Genomic DNA, 26,879 nt, shown 5'->3' on the forward strand with positions numbered 1-26,879 from the left:
AAACACGCGGCAATCGACGGATTTTCATGCTGCTCCAAAATCCGTATGCGCGCAAGCAATTCAACTCACCAACACAGTTGCAACCTACCGCCAATGCATTGGTGGTCGTGTGCCCGAGCGCTCTCAGCAAGTCACGGCTGACAGTAGGGCAGCTTGCGCAAATACGCCTGCAGCCGCAAGAGACAGTTTTATATGTGTGCGTGCGTTTCTTGTGCTTGCGTTTGTGTTGGTGCACGCTGCAGTGTGGCTGCGCGCGTTTTTGCTTGTGTGTGTGTAAAAATATTGAGGATTTTAGATCGGACGTGCGCGCCTCATTCGATTGCCTTGGAGCACGGAAATCGTGAAATGGGTTTTGAAACTTAGTTCAGCAGCCAAGATGTGGTTGTAAGTTTGCATAGTTGCCCGGCAGCCGCAACTCTTTGCCCCCCTACGTCTTTAAGCTACGCACGTCGGCACTTGGCTATTACAAAACCGAGCAGTAAAGTTTCTTCCGAGATTATTTGAAGGTTTTCGAATCTGCTGATAAGGCGGATGTTGCTGCGTATTTCCGTTCACAGCACAACCCTGCGAAATTGTGTCGCGTGAAGAGATTTAACTTACATACTTAATTTGACTTATTTTTTATGTTCGAATTAAACCCAAACAACGAGCATTTATGCTGATATTGCTTCGAAGTGTGTTGCGCTTGGCAAACTTGTTTTTCTTAATTATTCTGTGCTGGTGTTATTTACAAAGCTTGATTTTGGGAGGCCTTGATGAACATGGTATATGTCCACATATATATATATGTATGCACACATGTTTGTGAAATACTACGATTTAAAGTGGACATGAATTCTAAAATTAGGCAAGGTTTTGCGATTAGGTACTCCGAATTGCCGTCAGTAGGTCAAAAGTTCAATTTCATTATTGGTTGTACCCGAGAAGCTCATATATTTTGTTGTTTGGTTGAGATAAGCAATGTTAGCGAACGCACTACAGGAAATAAAATTTGGCTTCGAACCTTGCAGACCTGGTAAATCTTACTTTTTGTTCTAAGATTGAGAAAAATATGCGTACGGCAATCCGCTACTCAGTGATTGCTACCATAGTTTAGTGCCGAAGTACTGAGAAGTACAAATATAATCATAAATCATGCTTATCAATGAAGGTTATACCCCTATACAAGTATCTAGGTATAACCCAGATGTATTTCCATTTCTTCTACTTCTTTATTGGTGTAGACATCGCTTATATCGAGATGCCAAGTGTAGCCAGGTCTTTCTTCACCTGATCTCTCCAATGGTGTGCAGTTCTTCCTTCTCCTCTGCTCCCACCGGCGGGTACTGAATCAAAAACCTTCAAAGCTAAAGTGTTCTCTTTCACTCGGGCTTTTCATCCTAACCAGCTAGCCGATGTCTATTGATTCGCTGAACTATGTCAGTGTCGTCGTATATCTCGCACAGGTCATCGTCCTATCGATTACGGTGTTCGCCGTTGCCAATGCGCAAAGCACCACAAATCTTTCACAAAGCCTTTCTCTCGAATACACATAAGGTCGACTCATCAGATAATGGTAAATATGGTGATAAACATATAGCAGGACGGGAATAATGGGGTACTTGTATTCTATTCTGGAGAAATCAGAACTAACGGTGGGGTTGTTGAGGCCAATGATATCAAGCACATCGGCATACGCCAGCAGTTGTACAACTCTTGTAGAAGATTGTGCTTTCTCTATTCAGCTCTGCGGCACAAATTATTTTCTCCAGCAGTAGATGGAAGAAGTCGCACGATAGGGAGTCGCCTTGTCTGAAACCTGGCTTGATATTGATTGGCTCGGAAGGATCCTTCCCGATCCTGACGAAGGTTTTGGTGTTTTGGTTTTTTGTGGGGATATCAAGTTCACACATAACGACATAGAGGAAGTAACTTTTCGTGCTGTCAAAGGCGGCTTTAAAATCGGCGAAGATGTGGTGTGTATCGATCTTACTTTCACTGCTCTTTTACTATTTTTCATTATGCTCGACCTTATATGTGATATTAAGGAGGCTTATCCCCCTTTTTGTGAATTGTACATAGCACACTTAGGTCGCAATCATCGGGCATCCGACCATATGTTGCAAAGAAGCTGATGCATGACCTTGTCAGTTCTTCGCCGCCGTATTTGAATAGTTCGGCCAGTAATCCATCGGCCCCTTTGTATGTATTGTTACATACATAGTTTCATCATAGTCGGATATGTCTCTGATTTTGATGTTTTCATATATATAATTTACCTTTTATTTGGTCTTAATTAAAACATGTTTTTTTCTTTAGTGTTAATGGTACTGTAAAAAGTTCTTCCGTCAATACGGAGGCACCGTCGTAATGACCCAGACTGAAATATTTTCTTTTTATAATTTCACTTTTTGGAAAATATCTAAATTTTTCTGGGTGCCAGGCCACAATTTCCTTCAGGCATCGATTTTGGCAATGAACTAGTGGACGGCAGATTAAATAACGAATTACCAAGAATGATGTACGGCTAACACCTGAAAACGTGATCAACATTGGGAAACCCATGTATTGTCTATACGACAGTCTGGAAGCAGGGTAAAGAAAAACAAAACTCGATGGAACGAGCTACCTGGTTGCCAAACTGTTTAAGTCTTGTATAAAACGGTAAATCGAAAGTAGACAAAATTCTTATTGGCTAGAATAGAAGAGACTGGGGCTGAAAGATCGAGAAGACTGCAGGAAATGTCTAAAGCAGGGCACCAGGGAAATAATGGAGCATTTCTTGTGCACTAAGATGAATTCGCCTCATGGACCTAGTAACTGAACTTCAACTGGTATTGCAAATGACCAAAACTGGTCTATGCGTGGCTCATTGGCCTACCAGATTAACCCAACCTAAGCTTACATTTACTTCCCTAGTAATATTATAATGGAATGCGATAAAGACAAGGGCTCATTCACAACAGATGACTCTCTGGCTTGGTTGGCCGATTCATGAATGGAGGAATTCAGGCAGCGATTTCATGTTGAACAAGAAAAACATTTAATTCGTGTGCTGTCATAACCTTCACAGGCCCATTTCTTTTAGCATAAAGCATATAAAAAGATCTTTGTCGTAACTTCGATCGGCCAGTTTGTATGGCAGCTACATATGTGTATGTGCTATTGCAGTGCAATCTGACCAACATCATCGGAAACTGTAGCGTGATCAAAATTTCGTAAAGATATATTGTCAAATAAAAAAGTTTTCAAACAAGAAATTAATTTTGGTCGAACAGTTTGTTCGGCAGCGATCAATATCTCACACTTGAAGGACTATTGCACGATATGGTTCGACAGTCGGGCATGGCTAAATCGACTCAAAACGAATAGGTTGCAAGGTAATTTGACAGAATTCATGTCTCGAAGTTCATAGCCTCTATCCATTCCTTACGTTCACAGGTTGAACAAGAGACCAGGTTAAAATTGAAGAACTCTCGTCTGTATGGACACCCCGTCCTTTTGCGTAACTCCATCCGTTCCAAAAACACAAAGACATCAAAAAACATGTACACTCGTTTGTGTGTTGGCACACACATACATACATAAACACAAGTGAACTCAAATTTGATACGGCTGTTTAGTTACAAGCTTTATCGCTGAAAGCCTGCGCAGATATACATAGTATATATATGTATATATGTCATGTATATGTAACTACATAACATATTCAATGTAGTGGTGTATACCAAGCATCTATGCATATACATATATTTGCACACGACGGATATGCCGGCACGTCGGTGCTGTCATGAATGGGTGGCATGTCGCAAGATCGGCGCAAACATAATGCGCCAACCAATGGTCTGGCACAATCGGTTTAGCCGAGCGCACATCTTTTGTATGTGGTGTACATGTACTTATGAAAAGCTGATCGTGAATAAAGCTTATCACTTACTGGCGCAGCTCTCCATCTCCTCGTACAGTCCGTGTGAACTGCGGCTCTCACACATATTATGCTGTCAATCCCGTGTGGACACACACATATGCGCAGCATTATCGTACATATACCGTATTTAGCGTACGATGTGATTGAGTATGTGGCATCTTGGTTGGCGGGCAGCTGGTGGACGTTTGCCGTTGGCTGGAAGTTATACTATAATTAGTCGAGTGTTGCCTTCTAAAGTAAGTGGCTGCTTCTAGCTCTGGTGCGCCACTGGCACTTTGTGTCTTCATTTGTCGTACATTTATTCTTTCTTGTGTTTTGTTTCTTCACTTGTGGTTGTTTGTATTGGTGTTGGTGTTGGTGTTTGCTGCGTTTGCGGGAATTATGCTCGTCTAGCTGCGTCGGCAAGTCGAGCATTCAGTCCGCTCCAGACGATCCATAGTGTTAGATCGCTTTAGGAAGCCCGTCGTACCCGCACAACGCGCCAGGGTTGATGGGGTTTAAGGCAGAATAAATTCGCCTTATTTTTTTTAATTTTGAATAGTTTCGTGTTTCCTATTCCGTTCGTTATGTAGTTAAACGAAAAAAAAAAATAATATTAGCCAAATAAATGAATGTTTAATAAACGATAAATAAATACGTGGACTTTTTTATATTTAGTTGTTTTTTACTTTATTATTACTTTTAATTAAATCTACGAACTGAACTAAGTGGCAACGATTAAAAAGTAAATAATTATTTTTTATAAAAAATTAATACCATCTACAAGTGTTCAATTGGAAAAATGTGCCTAAAAATTATTTGTAAATTGTACTGTGCTTCTTGTGTTGTTTGCTTAATTAAAAAAATTTGTTAAATAATTTTTTATTAATTTTTGTTTTTCGTAAATTTTATAAATGTTTATATTATTTTTTAAGGCTGTTGACTATTTAATTAAAAAAGTTGGATAAAGTGAGAAAGGAGCGCGTGCATTGAGCGTTGGGCATGATGGAGCCCCACTGGAAGCGGTAAGTGCCAACTTAGCCCTGTCTAAGTTACTACAAATACTGGTTGCTAATTTTTAAGTAATAACTGCGAATATTTTGCGCATGGGAAAAAATGTGTATATATAATATTATAGCTCATAAATATTGAATAAAAAAATTTGTAAAATAGAAAATATAATAAAATCAAATAAAATAAAATAAAATAAAATGAAATAAAATAAAATAAAATAAAATAAAATAAAATAAAATAAAATAAAATAAAATAAAATAAAATAAAATAAAATAAAATGAAATAAAATAAAATAAAATAAAATAAAATAAAATAAAATAAAATAAAATAAAATAAAATAAAATAAAATAAAATAAAATAAAATAAAATAAAATAAAATAAAATAAAATAAATAAAATAAAAAAATAAAATAAAATAAAATAAAATAAAATAAAATAAAATAAAATAAAATAAAATAAAATCAAATAAATTGAAAATATGTTTTAAATATAAAGAATTAATTTAATATTTTCTTCATAAAATGAATTTTTTAATAATATTTTAGCATGAAAACCTTATTTTATAAAAAAAAAATAAAATTATGTACATATCGTCACCTGAAATGCAAAATAACGTATCATCAAGAAATTCGAAATTGAGTGCCTTATTGATTATGATTCACTACTTCAAAATACAAACATAATATTACATATGTTCAACATTTTCAGGTTCTGCGCGCATACATATATAAACCAGTTTTAACCAATATTAAAAATGTTTTTCACTTATGGTCCATTTTATGTCGTGTTTAATTCATGCCATTGTAAATTTCCGAAAATGTTGTTACGTTATTTTGCATTTCAGGTGACGATATGTACCTTTATAATAAATATATCTTAAACATAATATTTTCTATATTATCCAACATAAATAGATTTCTAAGCGCATTTTACAAAATAATTTCATTCCTCTCGAAATTGAAATTCCGTCGGCATAACGCGAATTACATAAAAAAAAATTAAACAAAAAAATATTTTTAATTTTATTATTAGTATTTTTTTTTATTAATTTAAACTCAAATAACTTATGTCGTTACAATTGATTTCAAAAACTTAACTTGCTGGCGTTAAATCTTAAACAGACGTCTGATTATCGATACATCCGGTTAGAAACGCTCACAAGTAAGCCCGTCGTCTAGATCTTCATTAGACAAATGTGCGCTGTAATGTTTCTGTTGCAGGCTAATATAATTAAAAATGTGAATCGAAATCTTAAGCACCTTTGTTTTGCTATGAAGATTTTTGTAAACGCAAAGCACTGCTTATCTGCTCAACATTTAGACCTGAAACTCGCTTAACTTAACGAATACCAAGAAATAATAAATTCATAAATTTTTTAGTACTCAAAATCGAAAAAATGCAACTAATACACGTATTGGGGGACGAAATTTAGGCTTACGCATTTTTACAATTTTTCAGCAAAGGTTGAAAACATTCCGAGTTTTAGAAACGTTTCACAGGCTTACCATTCAAATAAAACCATATTTCGCATAATTTTTGTACTCAATCGCCTTTTAGCACTTAGGAAAATTGAAATATATTATGTTTGCGAATTTTACTGTTAACACGTCTGTGACTAGTCGTTCGGCACAATAAAGTCTCTTAAATGTACATATCTCTTCGTTTAATTCTCTTTCAATAAACCCGATATTCATCTCATTGCCTACAACAAAGCAATACGCTCTTCTGATCATTTATGTACATGAGATATTCACATATGTTTGTGTTTCGGCTTCCACTCGCACACATATGGAGAGGTCTACACAAATCACACAAGCCTTGGTGTTAGTCTTTACACTGTTTAATTTTGTTCGAATATGAAAGCTGAAAGCTTTCTTTAATAATTTTAAAGCTTTTGCTTAAGTGTTATGTTATTTTGCCTAAATATGTCCTGTTTTTATTTCTGTTACGATCAGCGTTTTTACTATTAGTGGTCACCCCTCGCCAGCCAATGGCAGACCCAAACCAGTATAGAAGGATGGGCATATGAAACACTTATAAAGTATTCATTGGCGATACTTTAAATTCAAGCCTGACATTATTTGTAAAGCTAATGCATAAGTAGGCGAAACTATACCCAAATTCGAAGTTATTGGTATCTACTTCCAGTGTTATTCTGTAACTGATTCATCGAAACTATTTCACAAGAGACCTTAAAATTCATGCAAAGCATAACATGGATTTCCATATGAAATCTTTATGTTCTGAGTTTCCCTACTCCAGCACATATTATCGCATGCTCAGATCATATATAAAGTGTTTATATGACAAGTAAGGAGGGGCTAAGTTCGGGTGCAACTGAACATATTATACTCTTGCAACTTGCAGGAATAAAAGCCAAGGAATTACCTTAAGGATCGGAATCCAAGCAATTTATATATGCATATACTATATATAACTCATACACTGACCGACATATTCGGCAAAAGGTTTGTTAGAAAAACGAAAATCATTTTATATAGTATGTGGGAGTTGGGGTAGCATCGACCCGATTTTATCTATTAACTATTAGCATGCCATATACTAAAAAAATGTTCCCTAGGTTTCTTTAAGGTACCTTACATAAAATCACCAATCACCTGGAGTGAAGTCAGCCGGATGTTCGAAACGTCCATCGTTCAAATTTTATTAATTTTATGGTTGTTGTAGCTTTAGAAGATGTGTAAATTAAACTTATTAGAGGGCGGGCCAAGCCACGTGGCTCTTGTTACTGCGATCCCCTGTGCCAAATTAAAGTTTTATATCTTAATTTAGTGCTTAGTTATGGCACTTTATTGGTTTTCGGTTAATAGTGCTTTATGGGTGTGGCTGTGGCACGCATCTCCGCCCATCTATGAACTCGTAATTTTTTTGTACTAAGGAAGCCGGATACCAAGATTCATCAAGATATCTCAATTTTTACTACAGTTACAGCTTTCACGGACGGACGGACATACATATACTTTCCCGATTTCAACTTTTCTCGTTAACCTTATCATTTATATATATATATATAACAATGACAATGTTTTGCATTAAATTTAATTAAAATTGATCGAATAGTCGGCTATAATTCGTAGCTTGTGGTTATTCAGTTGGATTTAAGTATTGCGATAACATCAAGCCATATGTGAGAAGGGTACCCAGTAACAGACCAAAATAGGCTATGGAAAATATGAATTGATTTTGACCATTTACGGATCAGAGTTGTTAGGTGCCTTTTGTATGGGAGGTGGGAATATACATATAAATCCTTTACGAGGATCTAGGTATCTCTTATTACCTCTATATACTATATATTTACAAGTGTTGTTTTTGTGAAACCAGAATAAAGCTCAAGTTTTCATTGGTATTGTTTTTTTACGTGGCGGGTTCCAAGCCCAGCGCACAACCCTTGTAGGGAATGTTTCGCCTTCTCACTTTAGCTCGCCTTCGAACGGATGTTCTTAGGCTACCCAGAGGATACTTGGTCAAAGACCGGAAGTAGTGAGCTGCTTGAGCCATGTGTAAAAGAATCGTTTCTGGCCACTCCCAAGTGAATGGCGATCAGAGAACTTTCCTCACTTGCGTGAACTTCTACACATGACACGTGAACTTCTACATTGACATAGTTCAGCGAATTAAAAGACAGCGGCTACGCTGGCTAGGTCATGTTGTCCGGATGGATGAAAACACTCCAGCTCTGAAAGTATTCGACGCAGTACCCGCCGGGGGAAGCAGAGGAAGAGGAAGACCTCCACTCCGTTGGAAGGACCAAGTGGAGAAGGACCTGGCTTCGCTTGGAATATCCAATTGGCGCCACGCAGCGAAAAGAAGAAACGACTGGCGCGCTGTTGTTAACTCGGCTATAATCGCGTAAGCGGTGTCTACGCCAATTAAGAAGAAGAAGAAGAATAAAGCTCAGCATAAAGTTTGCTAGAACACGGAAATTATTACGTTTGAAATGAAGACAATCTTTGAACCAATTTTTTTCCGATATTTTAATTAAAACCTATTTATCTCAATATTTTTGTTAATATTGGTTAAGTAGTTCCTGCGATATAAGATTTGATTGACTGTAATGTTTTATACCAATTCAGATGAAATCTGGGTCCATTCCGGTTGCGTAGACCCGACTGTCGTGGGAACGGTATTTTATGGGCGTGGAAATGGTTTGTTTTTATTCCGTTCTAAACTGGAGGTTGGTATACTCAGTTATTGGCTTATACGAGCAGATGGATAGAGAGATATTTGGAATTCAACTCGTTATATCATTCTGATCATTTGGTTATATGTATGTACGTACATATATAGCCCGATTAGTTCGAGGTGTTAGAGCCGGCATGCTGCCAGAGAATAAGAATACAATGCAACTTCAGTATTTAAAAATTCCACTCAATACTTCCTTAGAGGAATATATATGAATATTATATTTTTTTTGTTATTCCCTCTTAAACGTCATGAGCCATGTGCTATATGTAACTATATCCGTAATGTATACGATTACTTCTACTAAGCCGCTGTTTTCTTTAATTAACCATCTGAACGTTCTTCTTTTAGGCTTATTTTTGCCGCTACGATAGCAGGAGCGTTACTAGGCGCGAATGCGGTAGGAAAAATTATTATTTGTGCATAAAACATTTTCTGATTTCTGTATGTTATGTCATTTGTATTGATTTAGCAATTTTGGAAAACTGCCGATACTGGTGCAATTTATAGTCCACCAAAACATTATAGAGATGAATCGACGCCTCCGCGTACACCGATTGATGACAGCTATGCGATAATAGATACCGTAGGAACAAATCGAAACGGACCGCCAAGAAATTGTACATCCGGCACAGTGGGTTGCATTCCGAAATGTTTTGCTGAAAAGGGTAATCGAGGTTTCCCTGGTGAAGCGGGTCCACCCGGTCCTAAAGGTATGTCTGGATATCCAGGACCTGAAGGCCCACCTGGCGATAAAGGACAAAAAGGCGATCCCGGTCCATTAGGTCCACGCGGTTACAAGGGCGAACGCGGTGTACCCGGTATTCCTGGTATGCCTGGTGTACCTGGTGTACAAGGTATTTCTGGTAATCCCGGTGCTACGGGTGCTCCTGGTAAAGATGGTTGTGATGGTCAAGATGGACTTACTGGTCTGCCAGGTCTTAGCGGAATGCCCGGTCCACGCGGTTATCCTGGTCAGCCAGGTGTTAAGGGTGAGAAAGGTGAGCCGGCAAAAGAAAATGGAGATTACGCTAAAGGTGAAAAGGGAGAACCCGGTTTTGCTGGTCGTTCGGGCAATCCTGGTCCCGAAGGTCAACAGGGTCCTAAAGGTGATCGTGGTGATACTGGTCCATATGGTCCATCAGGTCCACGCGGTGATCGTGGTATAAAAGGTGACAAAGGTGCGCCATGTTTTGCACCACCACAGCCCGGTAAAAAGGGTGATAAAGGTGAAAAGGGTGAACCAGCTTCTGTGAAACCTTCAACCGGTGAGAAAAGCATTATAGGGGAAAAGGGTGAGAGAGGTGAAAAAGGCGAACCAGGTTTACCTGGCAAGAAAGGTGAAACCGGATTAAAAGGAGACATGGGACGAGACGGTTCGAAAGGTGAAAAAGGTTTACCCGGTGGTCCTGGTGGAAGAGTAAGTTTTTAAAAGCTGTGCTTATAGCGAATATTTAGCAATACGGAAAATTTTTTTTTCGCGTTTTTAGGGACGACAAGGAAATTTCGGTCCTCCTGGTCCAACAGGCCAGAAAGGTGATCGCGGTGAGACTGGCTTAAACGGTTTGCCTGGCAAACCTGGTTACAAAGGTGAACCTGGACGTCCTGGAAAAGCTGGTGAACGTGGATTACTTGGTCCTCCAGGTCCTCCTGGTGGTGGCCGAGGCTCCCCTGGTGCACCGGGCCCTAAAGGTCCCCGAGGTTATACTGGTGCCCCCGGTCCTAAAGGGTTGGATGGTGTTGATGGCCTTCCTGGTCCACAAGGTTACCCTGGCCCAAAGGGCGGCCTAGGTTTACCTGGCCGTCCTGGTGTTGAAGGACCTCCTGGAGAGAAAGGAGAAAAAGGTAATGCCGGTCGAACAGGTCCATCAGGTCCCGTTGGTCCTATGGGGCACACTGGTCCACCAGGTCCAGAAGGTCAAAAAGGTGAACCCGGATTTCCTGGAATTGGTGAAATGGGTCCTAAAGGTGATGATGGTATTCCCGGGTAAGTACACAACTTTGGATTTTTCAAACTTAGAAATAAATTCTTATTATTCAATCCAGTATTCCCGGTCTTAAAGGACAAAAGGGAGAACGGGGCTTCAAAGGAAATGCTGGAGCACCAGGTGATTCTAAATATGGACGACCTGGATCTCCAGGTCGCGCTGGGGCGCCTGGTCAAAAAGGTGACCAAGGACGACCTGGTAGTCCCGGACTGAAGGGAGATATGGGTCCAAAAGGAGATGCGGGAGGAAAATGCTCACAATGTCCTGCCGGCTTCAAAGGAGATAAGGGTGATCACGGTTTAGATGGTTTGCCTGGTGAACCCGGTTTGCGTGGTCCTCCTGGTGCTACTGGTGCGCCTGGAGAACGGGGTGCTGATGGAATTCCTGGTAAAGATGGACCACCCGGCTTAAAAGGTGAAGATGGCAGAGATGGTTTACCTGGTCCCGAAGGACCTGCGGGTAAAGATGCTATAATCGACTTAAGTCTTGTAAAGGGTGAGAAAGGAGAAAAAGGAGATAGAGGTTACCCTGGTCCAGTTGGATTGAAGGGTGACCGTGGTGAGGCGGGTTTGCCTGGAATAAGTGGTTCCAAAGGCGAAATAGGTGCTAAGGGTGATAAGGGTTACGCTGGCCAACCTGGTACAGATGGTACCCCTGGTAATCCCGGTCGCGACGGAATTGATGGTCTTCCCGGTATCGACATTAAGGGCGAACCAGGCCGACCAGGTCGTGACGGAATTAAGGGAGACAAGGGAACTGGAGGCTACCCTGGACAGAAGGGTGACCCGGGAACTTGTGACGCTGACGCATTGACAGTACCAGCTAAAGGGAACAAAGGTGACCGAGGAGCACCAGGAATGCCAGGACCAATGGGTCCAATTGGCGATACAGGAGATCAAGGAGATCAAGGACAGAAAGGTGAGAGAGGTCCACAAGGCCCAGTAGGACCTGTGGGTCCACGCGGTTTGACTGGCCCTCGTGGTGAAAAGGGTAATCCTGGAGCTATGGGTGCCCCTGGTAACCCTGGCAAAGATGGTCTAAGAGGACCCCCTGGACGAAATGGAGAGCGCGGTCAAAAGGGTGAACAAGGTATAGCTCTGGCTGGTCCACCTGGTCCACGAGGACGTGATGGTCTGTCTGGTGAAAAAGGCGATCGTGGTATTTCTGGTCCAATTGGGCCTCGAGGTCCGGATGGAGCGATTGGTTATCCTGGTGATAAAGGTGATGCGGGCTTGCCTGGACCGACGGGACAGACTGGACCTGTTGGTCCTAAGGGTGACACGGGACCACTTGGACCTAATGGACCTCCTGGACCCCCCGGAAAACCTGGTGTAGATGGAGTTCAAGGTCGTGATGGAGCTAAAGGAGAACCTGGAAATCCAGGTTATGTTGGTATGCCTGGAATTAAGGGTGAACGTGGAGCACCTGGAAATGATGGACCTAAAGGCTTTACAGGCGCTCCTGGATCCCCAGGAAAGCGTGGTTCTCCTGGTCCAGAGGGCATTCCTGGTAGGTGTTTTCTTCTAAATTTAGAAATTAAATACTTTTGTACAGTATATACATAGATACATTTTTGTAAAAAATCTATTTATTTCCTATCAGGTATGAAGGGAGACAAGGGCGAAGTTGGTTTATCTGGCAATGATGGTGCAACTGGGCCTAGAGGACCTCCAGGAGCACCTGGTTTAATGGGCTCTAAAGGTGATATTGGCCCGCAAGGACCTCCTGGAACTGATGGCCGTCCTGGTTTCGATGGAGAAAAAGGTTCCACAGGCGCGCCTGGTTTCGATGGTCCTCAAGGATTACCTGGTGATGCGGCTGAAAAAGGACAAAAGGGAGAACCTGGCTTACCTGGCTTGCGAGGCGAAGAAGGTCGTCCTGGTGCAGCCGGATTTCCTGGCGAGAAAGGCTTCCCTGGTATACCCATTCACGGACTTCCTGGAGCGAAGGGTGATAAAGGAGATCGTGGTCGCGATGGTATCGACGGACTTAATGGTGAACCTGGAGAAAAAGGCAATGCTGGCTTCAATGGCTTAAATGGACAAAAAGGTGATAAAGGTGAAATGGGATTACCAGGTGCCATAGGAGCTCCTGGTTTGGAAGGAAGACCTGGTGAGCCAGGTGCACCTGGTCCAATTGGCTATACTGGCGCAAAAGGAGACAAGGGAGATACTGGTCCCATAGGTGTAGAAGGTATTAAAGGTGATAAAGGTGCTACTGGTTATCCCGGTCTAGCTGGAGCCCCCGGTCTCAAGGGTGAAAGAGGTTTCCCAGGACAAAATGGACGTGATGCAGTGCCAATTACAATTAAAGGTGATAAAGGAGAAATGGGTGAATTCGGAGTTGCAGGCTTGCAAGGTCCTGTGGGTCCCAAAGGTAATCAAGGTTTACCTGGCTTAATTGGTCAAAAGGGAGAGCGCGGCTTAACTGGTGCAGTGGGTATGCCTGGTTTGAATGGCGCTCCAGGACTAAAAGGTGATCAAGGTCTTATTGGTGAACCTGGTGCACCTGGACCAGCAATCAAAGGAGAAAAGGGTCTGTCTGGAACATCTGGAAGAAACGGACGCGAAGGTAACGAAATATAAACTGTACGATTCGTAGGTAAATTAAAATAAAATTATTTGTAGGAGCTCCTGGTGTACCTGGTCAGAAGGGCGAAAAGGGTCTACCTGGTCTCGCAGGTGTGCCCGGTTTAATTGGTTTACCTGGGCCAGTGGGCCCATCAGGTCCTAAGGGAGATCGAGGAGTCATGGGAGTGCCCGGTCGTGACGGTGCTGATGGCTTACCTGGTCAAAATGGTCAAAAAGGTGACATGGGCTTCCCTGGTCCGAAAGGTGAACGAGGCTTGGCTGGTTTTGAAGGACAAAAGGGAGACAAAGGCGAACGAGGTATGCCTGGTCCGCAAGGCTTAGTAGGTCGCAATGGAATGAAAGGTGATCGCGGCTACCCAGGTTTAGATGGAATACCTGGACCAGTAGGAGCACCTGGTGAGAAAGGTTTGACTGGACCTAAGGGTCGAGATGGACGCGATGGTATACCTGGAGCACCTGGTCAAAAGGGTGAACCCGGCTTAGTGCCACCACCAGGTCCTAAAGGAGAACCAGGTCAACCCGGATATGACGGACAAAAAGGAGAACGTGGGCCACCTGGTCCACGTGGTTTAACTGGTCTACAGGGTGAACGAGGCGAGAAAGGTGAAATCGGTATGACTGGTCTAATTGGTCAAACAGGACGTCCCGGACCAAAAGGTGATAGAGGTTTGGCTGGTCTACCAGGACGCGATGGAGCTCCTGGTCAACCTGGACCACAAGGTCAAGCCGGTGCGGCATGCACAGCGGCACAAGATTACCTGACTGGCATATTACTTGTTAAACACAGTCAATCCGAAGAGATACCACGTTGTCCCAGCGGCCAAATTGAACTATGGACCGGTTACTCAATGTTATATGTAGATGGTAACGATTATGCTCACAACCAAGAGCTCGGCTCAGCCGGCTCGTGCGTGCGTCGCTTCTCTACACTGCCAGTAATGTCATGTGGTCAGAACAACATATGCAATTACGCTTCGAGAAACGATAAAACGTTCTGGCTTTCAACATCCGCACCAATACCGATGATGCCCATCAACAACAATGAGATCAGCAAATACATATCGCGTTGCGTGGTCTGCGAGGCACCTGCGAATGTAATCGCTGTACATAGCCAATCTTTAACCATTCCAGATTGTCCCAACGGATGGGAAAGCCTATGGATAGGCTACAGTTTTGTAATGGTAATTTTTACTGCTCCACCAATACTTATCATATTTTCTTATAAACATATCCAACTTTCTCTTCTCTACTTCAATTTTAGCACACTGCTGTTGGTAATGGCGGCGGTGGTCAAGCACTAGCATCGCCCGGTTCATGTTTGGAAGATTTCCGCGCCACACCATTCATCGAATGTAATGGCGCTAAGGGTCACTGCCATTTCTACGAAACCATGACCAGTTTTTGGTTAGTCACAGTTGAGAACAACGAACAGTTCCAACGCCCCGCAATGCAAACACTCAAGGCTGGCAATTTGCTGCAACGAGTATCTAGATGTACAGTTTGTATAAAAAATTCAACATAAGCAGCAGTTCTTAATCTTGTTCTTCCCCAAAAGCTATATACCATTATATAACTAAAGTAAATTTTATTGAGTAACTTTATGAAACCCTACACTCAAAAATCGACAAAATCAAACGAAATATTTTATCCAATTTAAAATAATCCTAGAACACAAAAAAACCCTTGCTATGAATTCCTTAAAATACCTTTATACCCAGATAACGAGTACTAGAAAATGCTCATCTTCAACATGACGGTCACATTGTAGTTTCTAGCGATAATAACATGTAGTCGAAAAGTACTTGCCCAAGTGTTAATTATAATGTTTATATAAACAAAAATGAACACAAAAAATCTGCCATTGCCACTAAACTATGAAGTTTCAAAAGTTTAAAGCTTCTTGTTTTTTAATTGTAATATTAGCATGTAAAATATAAGCGAATGAAAAAAATAAGCATAACTAAATATGTAATATGTGTAGTAGCCATCTAATAAACTGTATATTTGTATGAAAAAAATAATAAAACGAAACACAAATAACGAATATATCAATTAAATCAAGATTTTAGGCAACATATACAATATTTTTACACAAAATTTCTAAATAAATTGGGATCTTAAAATGTTTTCAAATCGATCGACTAATTCGCAAAAAACAGATTTACTAGCTGCTATCCCAAAAACTTTACGTTTAAGTAAGATTATGCAGCATATAGAATATAATATGATTAGAATATAGTGACGCCCACTTCCAACGCAACGCCATCAGCTTGATTGTCTTTATAATGGGTGGCTCGAACACCAAAGAATATATGTATAGATATAGAAGCATGATCATGTTTAAAGTGTATTTCAAAAAGAAGTAAGGAAGGGCTAAGTTCGGGGTCAACAAGAGGATCGGAAACGTATAACTCACACACTGGCTGACAAATTCGGCATAGGAATTGTTAGAAAAATGAAAATTATTAAATGTAGTAAACGGGAGTTGGGAGTAGTATTGATCTGATTTTATCTATTACTACGCATGCTACCAACATGCCATATATTAAAACAATATTCCCAAGTTTTATCAAGGTACCACACATACAATCACCAATCATATGGAGAAAAGACAGCCGGATTATCGAAAACCCTGATTTTAGCTATACAGGATTTGTCTGGAAAGCAATAGGACTGATTTTCTTCCGCCGTGACTGTACTTCGGAGCGTGCGCGCACCGACTGGATTCGGTAGAGGACGTTCCTAGCTAACGAAGGAGCAGCTGGTCAGTTGTCTCTGAGCACCTGGAGAGTCAGGACAAACATTTTTGCGCGACGTGTTTCTGTGAGTGGTGCAAGCCGAAAATGCAGCATTCGTTAGAGCAGAGGTACGCGTTTAAATTCTGTGTGAAACTCAGTTAATCTGCGGCAGAGACGTTTGATATAATCAAGCAGGCTTACCCAGATGTTGCTTAAGCAAGAAGTGATGTATTTCGGTATCATCAGGCCTTTTTAAAAGGCCGGGAAGAGGTCGCTGGTAAAGACCGGAAGAATGAGCAAATTCAAAGTGAAAACGATGCTCATTGTCTTTTTTGACATCAAAGTCATCGTCCACTATAAATTTGTTCCTGCTGGACAAACCGTCAACGCCAAGCATTACGTGGAAGTCCTCAAGAGATTCAAGCGAAGGGTCAATCGGGTTCGACAAGACATCGCAGCCGACAGTTGCACCACGACAACGCCCCGACTCACACTGCCTTTTTTGTGAACAGCTACATAACCAAGGCCGGCATCCCAATGCTTCCGCAGCCACACTACAGCTCAGATGTGGCCCCCGGAAGGAGCCTCTTTGGAAGTTTTTAAAGAATTGTAAAAGTGGGTTCAAACATTTTTTTTTTAAATCGACTCAGTCCTATGACTTTCCAGACACAACTTTGGGGGCTAGGTCAAGTTTTCGCCCATTTTTATCTATTTTGGGCACAAGAATACACTTTTATGAGTTGGAGCAATGTTTCGGATATACATATAATGAAGAATGGGCTTATGACCTGTTATTTATGGGTCATTGGGCCGATTGGTCCTGCCTCCTCTCCCGTTTGTCCAACATTAATTAATGCAAATGTAAATCCCGGTTAATGGGTGGACGTTAAAGGGTATCTGTTAACACTACTCCGTCATTTCCCAACTAACAGTAGTTCGTAATAAAAGAAACGATTTAGTGCAATTGTTCAAAACAGTTATCTGAGAGGGCTTCAGAATGGAATATATTGGTTAGGAGCGCCTACAGCGACTGAACGAGCGATCGGTCCCACGAAAATTTAAAGAAAATATAGATGCCTATCATGTTACATACTAATCATTCCAATTTTGAGATTGAATCAGTTACATATAGTTGTAGACACGTCCTAATTGACCGAACTTCGATACCTTGTTGACCTTGTTTTTCATTTTGTTTCACGAGTTTCTACAATCATCGGCATACAGATCCTCTTGAAGGATGTTATTCTGAAAATTGGTTAGTAAAGGTGGAGTGAACAGCATCTACTACTTCAACCTCCTTACAACAACGGGATACCTCAAAACTGTGAAATGTGTATTAAAAATGTTAAAACAAAATAAAAATGCTTTGAAAATACTAATATTTCATTAAAATCAATTACAATTTGTTATGGAAAGCCAGTTAAAGTCCATACAAACACCTGTAGGTAGCAACTAATTTTCTTTCCACGCGATAATAGATCAAATTCATTTTTCCTTTTTAACGGCAAACGCAGACTTTTCTGGAATTGCAGTATCCTCCCCTGATATGTCCCAAAAAAAGACAGTGCGAACTACAGAGAGCTCCACCTAGACTACATGAAATTCCACCACTGCGGCTTTGCGGTTCATTCTCTTCGCCAACTGGTTTATCGTCTGGCACGGATACTTGGACTTGAACAGCAACCTCTTTAGACACCTTTATCTGTTGAAAAGCTTCGATCATAGCTTTTAGTAAATCCTCGGCAACCGATCCAGGAACTTCGACATGAGCATTCGATTGAATAGCCGCATCGATGGTAATGTCGCGATTTTCCTCGGGTTGTTCAAAGGGCACCAAGTCGATGACAACAAGATCTCCCTGTGAGTTTTCTGAATCGTCGAGAGGAAGAGCTAAGGTAGAGTGAAACAGCACAAAGCTGCACAAAGCAACGGAGATAACAGTGATTGTCTTCATGTCTTTTCACTTGTAGAAGCAATAACACTGATGCATTGATCACTGGATCGAGCCTATTTAAGCACAATTCTACTATCGTCTAGATAAGTACGCTTGTATCTTATCAAGCAATGAACAAACACTTATGGTAAGGGGTTACAAGCTTCAATGGTAATGCAAATACATATAATCTTTTGCTCTTCAAACGAAAGTATTTTGGAAATTATTTGTTAATTGAGCTTTGCGGAGCCACTAATGGAACTGTAATTAATTATTATTGTACTTAAATTGACCAATGGATTTGAAGTGCATGATATAGATACTCAGCAGCACAATGTGTTCAATTTGATGCTTTTTGAAAACAAAACTAATTTCTGTTTCTTCTTACAGAATTTTATTATTATAATACCTTATCTAATCAGATCTTTTTAAGTGCCAGTAGGTCAGTGGCGTAGCTACAACTTCGGGCGCCCGGGGCCAAGGATGTTCTGCCGCCCCCTTTATCTACCTACTTACAAGTTTCATGAGGTGGTTCGAACAAAAGAGGTACAAGTAAGTAAGTAAAAGTAAAGCCTGTAAAAGCAGTCCGACAGGTACTCAGCCCACAAAAAAATATGTATTGTTGTCGGGACTGAGCAAATTCAATGTCCATCATGCTTGATACAAGTATAACCGACCCTGTCTTTTGAGATGCCTACACTCTCACCTAACTCGCACATTCAATCGGCGTCAGTAGGTTTTTTATGTTGCACTCCATGGAAACTGTAGCACCTAGACGTAGATCTTTTAAAACCGACTTGCGACCGTTCCAAAGCTCGTTAAACAAATCTTTTGCGGTCGCTTCTAAAGGAAAAGAGACATCATATACAGAAATCAAGAGTTGTTAGAGCGTTCTAACAACAACAAGTATGAATTCACCGGCTAATTTGCTTTTTTTTCATTTGTCTAAACGCGGTCAAAACCAAACTTCTAGCCCCATATGATTACTTAATCTTTGGTAACCTTTTAGTAATATTACATTATGGTATCCTATGAGCGCAGGCTATGGAAACTAGTACCCTTTTGTATCTGCTCTGTATCTTTTCCAACTCTGCTCACCCAATTGTAGTCCAATGGATTCAAAACTACATCCTCAGATGGTCAATCATCTGCAGTCAAGGCTAAGTGATTTTTACTTCGTGTGCTGGCGAGCAGAGTCTTGATGGAAATTTTAATGCTCTTCATAGAAGAGAGTATTACTTAACTGTTTTATAACGCCTTCTAAACATCCTTCTGATACAGCTTTGCCTCACTTTTAACACCTTTTTCATGAAAGCATTACAGCAGCTGGATGATGACCACGTTGAACCCTTGGAATAACATTTTTTGGAAAAGTGACAGCTTTTGCGAAGATTCGGTCTTTTTGCTTATTTTTTCATCTGTAAAAACGATACTTTCATGGCCGTTGACTAAAGACGCCACATGCATCTGGTGAGCACAATTTGCTTCAAGCGCGTTGTCTGAAGATTATTAGTTGACCGACGGTAGAGTTTCATGTGGAAATCATTTCGACTAAGACTGACATTTTTTTTGGATCTAGTTCTTAAGGACCGATTGTAAGTATGACCCTTTTTATATATGTACGTGTAGCCCACGTTGGATTAATGAACTTTGTGTTTGTAAACGAGGTGTGTCCAAAAATAACGGGTATTTTTTTTAATTATTACTGATTCCATCTGCATTAATGTTGTCGTCTCTAAATTTTCAAAAAATCGATTTTTTTAAATATTTTTTTTCTTGATGTATACACAGAATTTCATATGGTTCCGGTGAATATTTTCGAAGTTAAACGCAAATTTGAAAAGGCGTTAAAGAGCGCTTGGAAACACTAGTTCAAACTTTAAAGCGTTTTTCTCAAAATGGTGTTTTCAAAGTCGGTGACCAATATTACTCGAAAACGGCTAAACCGATTAGTCTCAAATTTTAGCACCAGCTTTTTAAGTATAGTAAATAAACGAAGATTCTCACAGATACACTTTTTGTTTTTTTTTTTTTATAAACAATTTAAGGCGGACAATTTGGTCAAAAAACGTTTTTTTTTTGGAAACCATGGCATATGTCAAAGAATTTTACTACAAGGAACATTCCAAAGTAAACAGGACTTTTTGAATCTAGCGCCCCCTGGTGGCGCCATCTATATGTCGACTGGTGCGTTAGAATCTGCTATCTTTATCGATTGTCCAGTGAGTTTTCACATTTCATAGATTGGAATTGAAGTTATTGCGTTTTAAGTGTCAGTATGTGTGTATTATTGGTGCGAAAATGAGCTTCGAACAAAGAGTCAACATTAAATTTTGTTTTAAAATCGGTAAAACTTTTACCGAAACGTTTCAATTAATGAAACAAGTTGGCGATGATTGCCTATCACATAGCAGAGTGCACGAGTGGTTTCATCGTTTTCAAAGTGGTAGTGAGAACATAAATGACGATCAACATCTAGGCCAATCAAAATCTGTGATCACCGGAAAATCCAACGAAACTGTGCGTGAATTCCTCAAAAATTAGCCGAATTCATTATTGAAATTCATGGAAATGGAATTGAACGTCTCCAAAACATCGATTTATCGCATTTTGACCGAACATTTGAGCTTACGAAAGGTGTGTGCACGGTTTGTTCCGCACAAATTGACTGACGACCAAAAATTGCTCAGAATCCAACATTCGAAGGACGATTATTTGACCAAAAATCACATTTTAATTATTATTCACTCCTTGTATTCACCTGATATGGCACCGTGCGACTTCTTCCTTTTCTGAGAAATGCATTTGCTCATGAGAAGAAAGCGTTATGCAGACGTAGTGGCCATTCAAAAGGCGGCATACTGGCTGCCATACCGGCCAACGACCTAAAACACTCGTTCGACATGCTTTTGGACCGAGCAAAAAGCTGTTGCATTGAAGCAGAAGGAGACTATTTTGAATAAAATAAATTGATTTTGCCGAAAAAATCATTTGTTCTGTTTTTTTTAAGTCCTGTTTACTTTGGAACGCACCTTGTAGATTTAACATTACTTTAACGAGATTTGTTTGGTTTTTCAATTTTAGCGGATCCAGTTCGGAGATATAGTGGTCACCGCAAAACGTGTTTTTTGAGAGAAGCTCCGGAGGTCAGCTTCAGTTCCTTTCCAAATAAATATTTTTAGTCTAAATCTTAAAATTCAATTAAAAGATATATAGTATATACAAATTTTTGGATCAATAAACAAAGTCATGTCTGAGGAATATGGAGACAGGGGCTTCGTTAAAAGCATTGATTTGTCACTAATAAGCAACGAAATGTGAAAATTGCCAAGCTCATAAAAGCCCCTGAAACATTAGCTGTTGCTACAGCAAAAAGAAATGAAAACAGCATAACATTTTATCGTATGTTACTTCAGGGACATGTATATGAACATAATAAAAAAAATTGATAACTGGACGCCTGAAATTTTAAAATTATCAAAAATTTTGCCTAAATTTTTTTTATTTCCCTCCACAGTCGATGTGATGAACGCGAATCCACGAAATATAATATAAGAGTACTGTAATATCGAGTTACTGTTTATTATTATTGATAACATTTCGAAATGAAGACAAGTAAGGAAGGGCTAAGTTCGGGAGCTACCGAACATTTTATACTCTTGTAACTTGCAAGAACTAAAGCCAGGGAAATATTTTAAGTTGTAAAACCAATCATATGGAGTAAAGTCTGCCGGATGTTCGAAAATGCGGATATTAGTTCTATAGGGGCTAGGCCAAGTTTTCGCTCAAATCTATATATTTTAAGCACAAAGATACACTGTAATGAATAAAACACGCTCTCTTATTTTCATTGGGATAACTCACATATTGCGGTACAAAGTCACCCGGAAGTTCGAAAATCTTTATATTAAGTATATGGAGGTTAAGGTACCGATCAATACTTCGTCCAACTCAACAAAATTTGACATACAGACAAAACATTATAAAAGACAGATTATATCTTAATTTCAGTTATATATATCACACCTCGACCGACATTTTCGATCAAAAGTCAATTACAAGTATAGACACCGGAGTCTAAATATTCGATACCTAGGGGCTTGAACAGTTTTTACTGGAATTTTTGCAAAGTTTTATCCCATTATATTAATTGCTTGTTGATTTGTGTACTGGAAACTGAACGAATCAAGTGGAATTTAAAATTGTGCTATATGGGAAGTAGGCGTGGTTGTTGTCCGATTTCGTCCATTTTCACAATGTGATATAAGAATATAAGAAGAATGCCATGCGATAAATTTTGTCAAAATCGGTTTCACCAAAAAGTGGGCGGGGCCACGCCCATTGTCCAATTTTCATAGCGGCTCTCATAAAGGACTCTCATACCATCACGGTGGTAAAATTTAATGGCTCTGGCATATTTAGTTATTGATTTATTGCGTTTTTAGTAGTTTTTAACAGTACAGTTAGATAAGGAGTGAGCGGGGTTGGCCTCCGATTTCATCTATTTTCACACTGTCGGTAGAAGTTCTTATAAGATTTTTACTCGGCAAATTTGGTTGTTGTGGCTTAAGAGGTTTAGGAAATATGTATGTGTATTAAACTTGTAAGAGGGCGGGAGCACGCACAGTTTTGCCCACAGGTGCCACTTGCTACTGCGATCCTCTGTACCAAATTACAGCTTTATATTTTAATTTAATGCTTAGCTATGGCACTTTATATGTTTTCGGTTAATGGCGATTTGTGGGCGTGGCAGTGGTCCGATTACGCCCATCTACGAACTCGAATTTTTTTTGTACTAAGGAACCCACATACCATGTTTCATCAAGATAACTCATTTTTTACTTGCACGGACGGACGGACGGATTTCAACTTTTCTCGTCATCCTAAGCATTTATACTTACATATATATGTATAACGATATATCTGTCTCGCTTAGTTTTAGGTGATACGTACAACCGTTAGGTGAACAAAACTATAATACTCTGTAGCAATTGGTTGCAAGAGTTTAAAAAGTCTTATTATTTTTTGCCCACAGTAGTATACGCGGTCTCGGCGGATAGGTAGGAGAGCCGCCACTGAGGGTTCAATTTGCGCCATTTGATGCATTGTCGTAGGACCTTATCGCTTTGCTATTCCGTTTCTTCGATGCGCTCGAACCATTTGGTGCTCTCAATGACACTACTTAAGTATATTCGTTGTGCTTTTTGTGGACAAACATTCAAGGTGTTGCCTGATGGGTTTCAAGTATTGACGGATTTGTAATAAAACTGAGTACTCGCAGAGGCAAAGGAAAGCCGTATCCGTATTCTCTTCTTTCTTGCAGCTGCGGCAGCTATGGTTATGAAGCAGGCACATTTTTGGTTCATTCTCACAAGACCAGTGCCCGTTATAGTAGCTATAAGGACCTTCTATTCCTATCATATTTCAGCCATAATTGCTTTGTTATCTTGCAACTCGTTTTTGGGTTCCATTTGCTCTGTGCGATTTGTACAAAATGCTTATAAAGCTCCCTATCGTCTAAAGAGGTTCTTAGCTTTGTTAACTCGTCCGCCGGAATTGACCTGGCAGTGAAGGCTTACCTTCAGTTGTTGACTACGTTGGAATTAATCTGTAGTGTCGACAAGGTAAGCAAAGCCGCCTGGCTGTTCGTGTATATGGTTGCTTCTGTATCCTCCCGCAGTTATTAAATATAACTTCACAGGCCTTCTCTTGAAAGATTCTGGCTGAGTTTGATAAGCGAATAAGAAAAGAAGTTCCGAAAACATATATACCTCTTTTTTCACGTAAAGATGGAATCCTCCCTGAAAGTGTCCATTGCAATTTAACTTGGGAGGATATAGGCTCATTTACTTATATTTTATTTAATTATGATGGCGCTATGCCCAGACTCTATCCGTCTCCATTCTCCTAATTCCTCAATTATAATAGCAGAACTTGCGGCTACTTTCAGAGCATACACGTCCATTGGTAGCTGATGCAGTAGTATATTGACCGCATCAGTCGGACAGGACTTGATAGTTCCGGTAACCGCTGCACTGCTCCTCGTATTCCATTTAATTTGCTGATATTGTATTGTTTGTTTACGGCTGGTCACCAAACTAGTTTTCCATAAGTTAAGTGGCTATATGGGTTTATTGGTTCAAGAATGTTAATTTTTTATTGTCTTATTAAATTTTATAACAGCTCCTGAATATTGTCATAAATTTTCAAGTTGATCCGAGTAATAGTTTCGGAGATTTGAGAACTGAGGCGCTCGAGGCTAGCTAGTCTAAATACGCCGCCTTTAAAGGCGTTTTTCTCGAAACTATGTTTTTGAAATCGGTTGGCAAGATTTCTCGAGAACTAATCAACCGATCTTCATGAAATTTTACACAGGTCTTTGAGATACAATTCTTAAAGACTTGCACGAAGTATGGTTTTTTTAAGCTAACGAAAAAAAATTGCGGAAATTTTAATTCTTTTGTAAAAATGTCTGCTAAAAATCCAATTTTCAGTTTGTTTTTTCCTTCGTCCAAGTTCTAAGTTAAGGTTTTAACTAAAACACGTATTTTTTCACTTTAGATGATCCTGTAAGGAGTTATCCTGTCAACGCGAGTGCATCTTTTTTCCGAGGGGTCAGCGGAAATGGTGTTGCAATGGCCGAGTTAAAATTTTCTTTTTTTTATTTCAAAATTTCTTTATTAATAGTGTATGTTAGTAACAATAAAAATTCTAATAAAATATTTCATTTTTTATATGAGAAAAAAATTTTTGTTTTGCATATGAAAAGCATCAGTTCCATTTTAATGGGGTTAACACCTAGTCCCACCACGGCCCATAGGTGTAACCCGATTGTGAAAGAAAACATCCCTGACACCACCAACATTTTGTCGTCAGCCTATGCTATTGCTTTCACACCTCCTCCATCCAGTTGAATTAGTATTCCGTCCACCAACCATAAAAGCGGGGAAAGGATACCTCCTTGAAGAGTCCCACTGCTTACATGGTTTGATTGTGTCGCTTAACCATTTGACGCTATAGCCCTTCTGCTCATAACCACCGATCGTCTCCATCTGCACACCATCTATACCGCTATGTTTGAGACAATAAATAATCGTGCTTATTTCTATATTGTTGAAAGTCCCTTCTATGTACCCCAAGAAAGGCCGCCATTGTTTGTGATGTAGTGACTTTTCAATTACATTAATCACTTCGTGTAGGACAATTTCGGTTGATCGACTCCTTTTGTATGCATGTATATCCATTAGCCCTTCTAGGAACACCACTTTGACTCGCGTATGTATAGTATGATAGTGGCCTTATACATATATCTTTTCCAGTCTTGGACACCGCAAACTAGTCCATCAGTTTTTAAGATACACTGTAGCATATAGCTGCCTTATACGTATAAATCGTCCGATAAAAATCAAGTTCTTGTATGGAAACTTTTGTATTTGTGAAAGGCATTCTATATTCGTTGCAACCGAAGTTGGTGTTTTTATATACATATATGGTTGCTAGGTTGCTGGGGGGATTGAGTCATGTGTTGTCACCTAAGTGAGGAAAGTTCTCTAAGTGCCTTTGGAAGTGGCCAGAAACGAATCTTTTACATATGACTCAAGCAGCTCATAACTTCCGGTCTTAAACCAAGTATCCTCTTGCTAAAATAAATGTACCCGTGAAGGGTATTATAGCTTCGGTGCTGTGATAAAATGTAGATTTGTTTCAATAAAAACTACTCATGACTCTAACAGAGCTTCTAGTTGTTACTCTTTTAGGAGAAAAATAAAGTTCAACGAAGTGGGACTTCAGTCTAATACAAACATATGTACATACATACTATAGTATGTCGCATTTTAACAAAAACGAACTTCGCCTAACTTGGCTCACTTTTATATCAATGAATGTATGTATATATACATATATATATGTATGTACATAGTTGTGTGTAACTAACTGATATCTGTTTCTGATAAACATGCCAAAAATGCGGGCGCATGTGCGTTTGCCTGAAATAAATTTACATATCTATGTATACACATATGTATATATGTATACGAGCACGTATGTAAGTATGTATGTATGTAAATACGTACTAGACCTCGACACATCTGCAAAGGTAACTGCTTTAGGGATGAAAGCACGCGAGACACTTGCGCCCCTCCACGTGCACAAATGGCACGTCAACTTTTTCGTTTCAAGTGCAATGAATGAACGAAACTAGCGGACGGGAAGTTGGGGGAACGCGAAAACCAGTAACAAAACAAAGAATGCAATAAAGTTTAACAAAAAGGCAAATAGAGGGAAACACACATACAACTATATAACATTATATCTTGTACATACATATGTATGTGTGTGTATATGTGCATTTGTAATCTGGCGAGATATTAACTAGTCTAATTGGGGGTGGAAAATACACAAGTGACTACGAGGAATGTTAATGGAAACGTCAAACGGGGTTGGATGGAAGATTGCATGACAGACTGGAAAATTCGACGCGAAAAGGGGGTTGCTGGGCGGCCTGCGCGCACTTGAGCAGAGC

At 39.9% G+C, this 26,879-nt stretch overlaps 1 protein-coding gene across 2 annotated transcripts; it reads left to right on the plus strand.

Annotated features, from left to right (window-relative positions):
- Positions 1-4,130: 4,130 nt before the first annotated feature.
- Positions 4,131-15,728, plus strand: LOC126753260 (collagen alpha-1(IV) chain). Of its 2 annotated transcripts, none has more exons than XM_050464533.1 (9): positions 4,131-4,143; positions 4,822-4,911; positions 9,457-9,505; positions 9,578-10,525; positions 10,596-11,092; positions 11,152-12,602; positions 12,696-13,664; positions 13,721-14,865; positions 14,946-15,728. In XM_050464533.1, exons 2-9 carry the CDS (start codon positions 4,889-4,891, stop codon positions 15,204-15,206), a joined length of 5,343 nt encoding a protein of 1,780 aa, XP_050320490.1. In that variant the 5' UTR covers positions 4,131-4,143; positions 4,822-4,888; the 3' UTR covers positions 15,207-15,728. The 2 variants fall into 2 exon arrangements, with proteins under 2 accessions (XP_050320490.1, XP_050320488.1); XM_050464531.1 differs by lacking the exon at positions 4,131-4,143 and adding an exon at positions 4,161-4,631.
- Positions 15,729-26,879: the final 11,151 nt, after the last annotated feature.

This window comes from Bactrocera neohumeralis, chromosome 3 (assembly GCF_024586455.1).
Source record: "Bactrocera neohumeralis isolate Rockhampton chromosome 3, APGP_CSIRO_Bneo_wtdbg2-racon-allhic-juicebox.fasta_v2, whole genome shotgun sequence".
In the NCBI taxonomy this organism is placed as follows: domain Eukaryota; kingdom Metazoa; phylum Arthropoda; class Insecta; order Diptera; family Tephritidae; genus Bactrocera; species Bactrocera neohumeralis.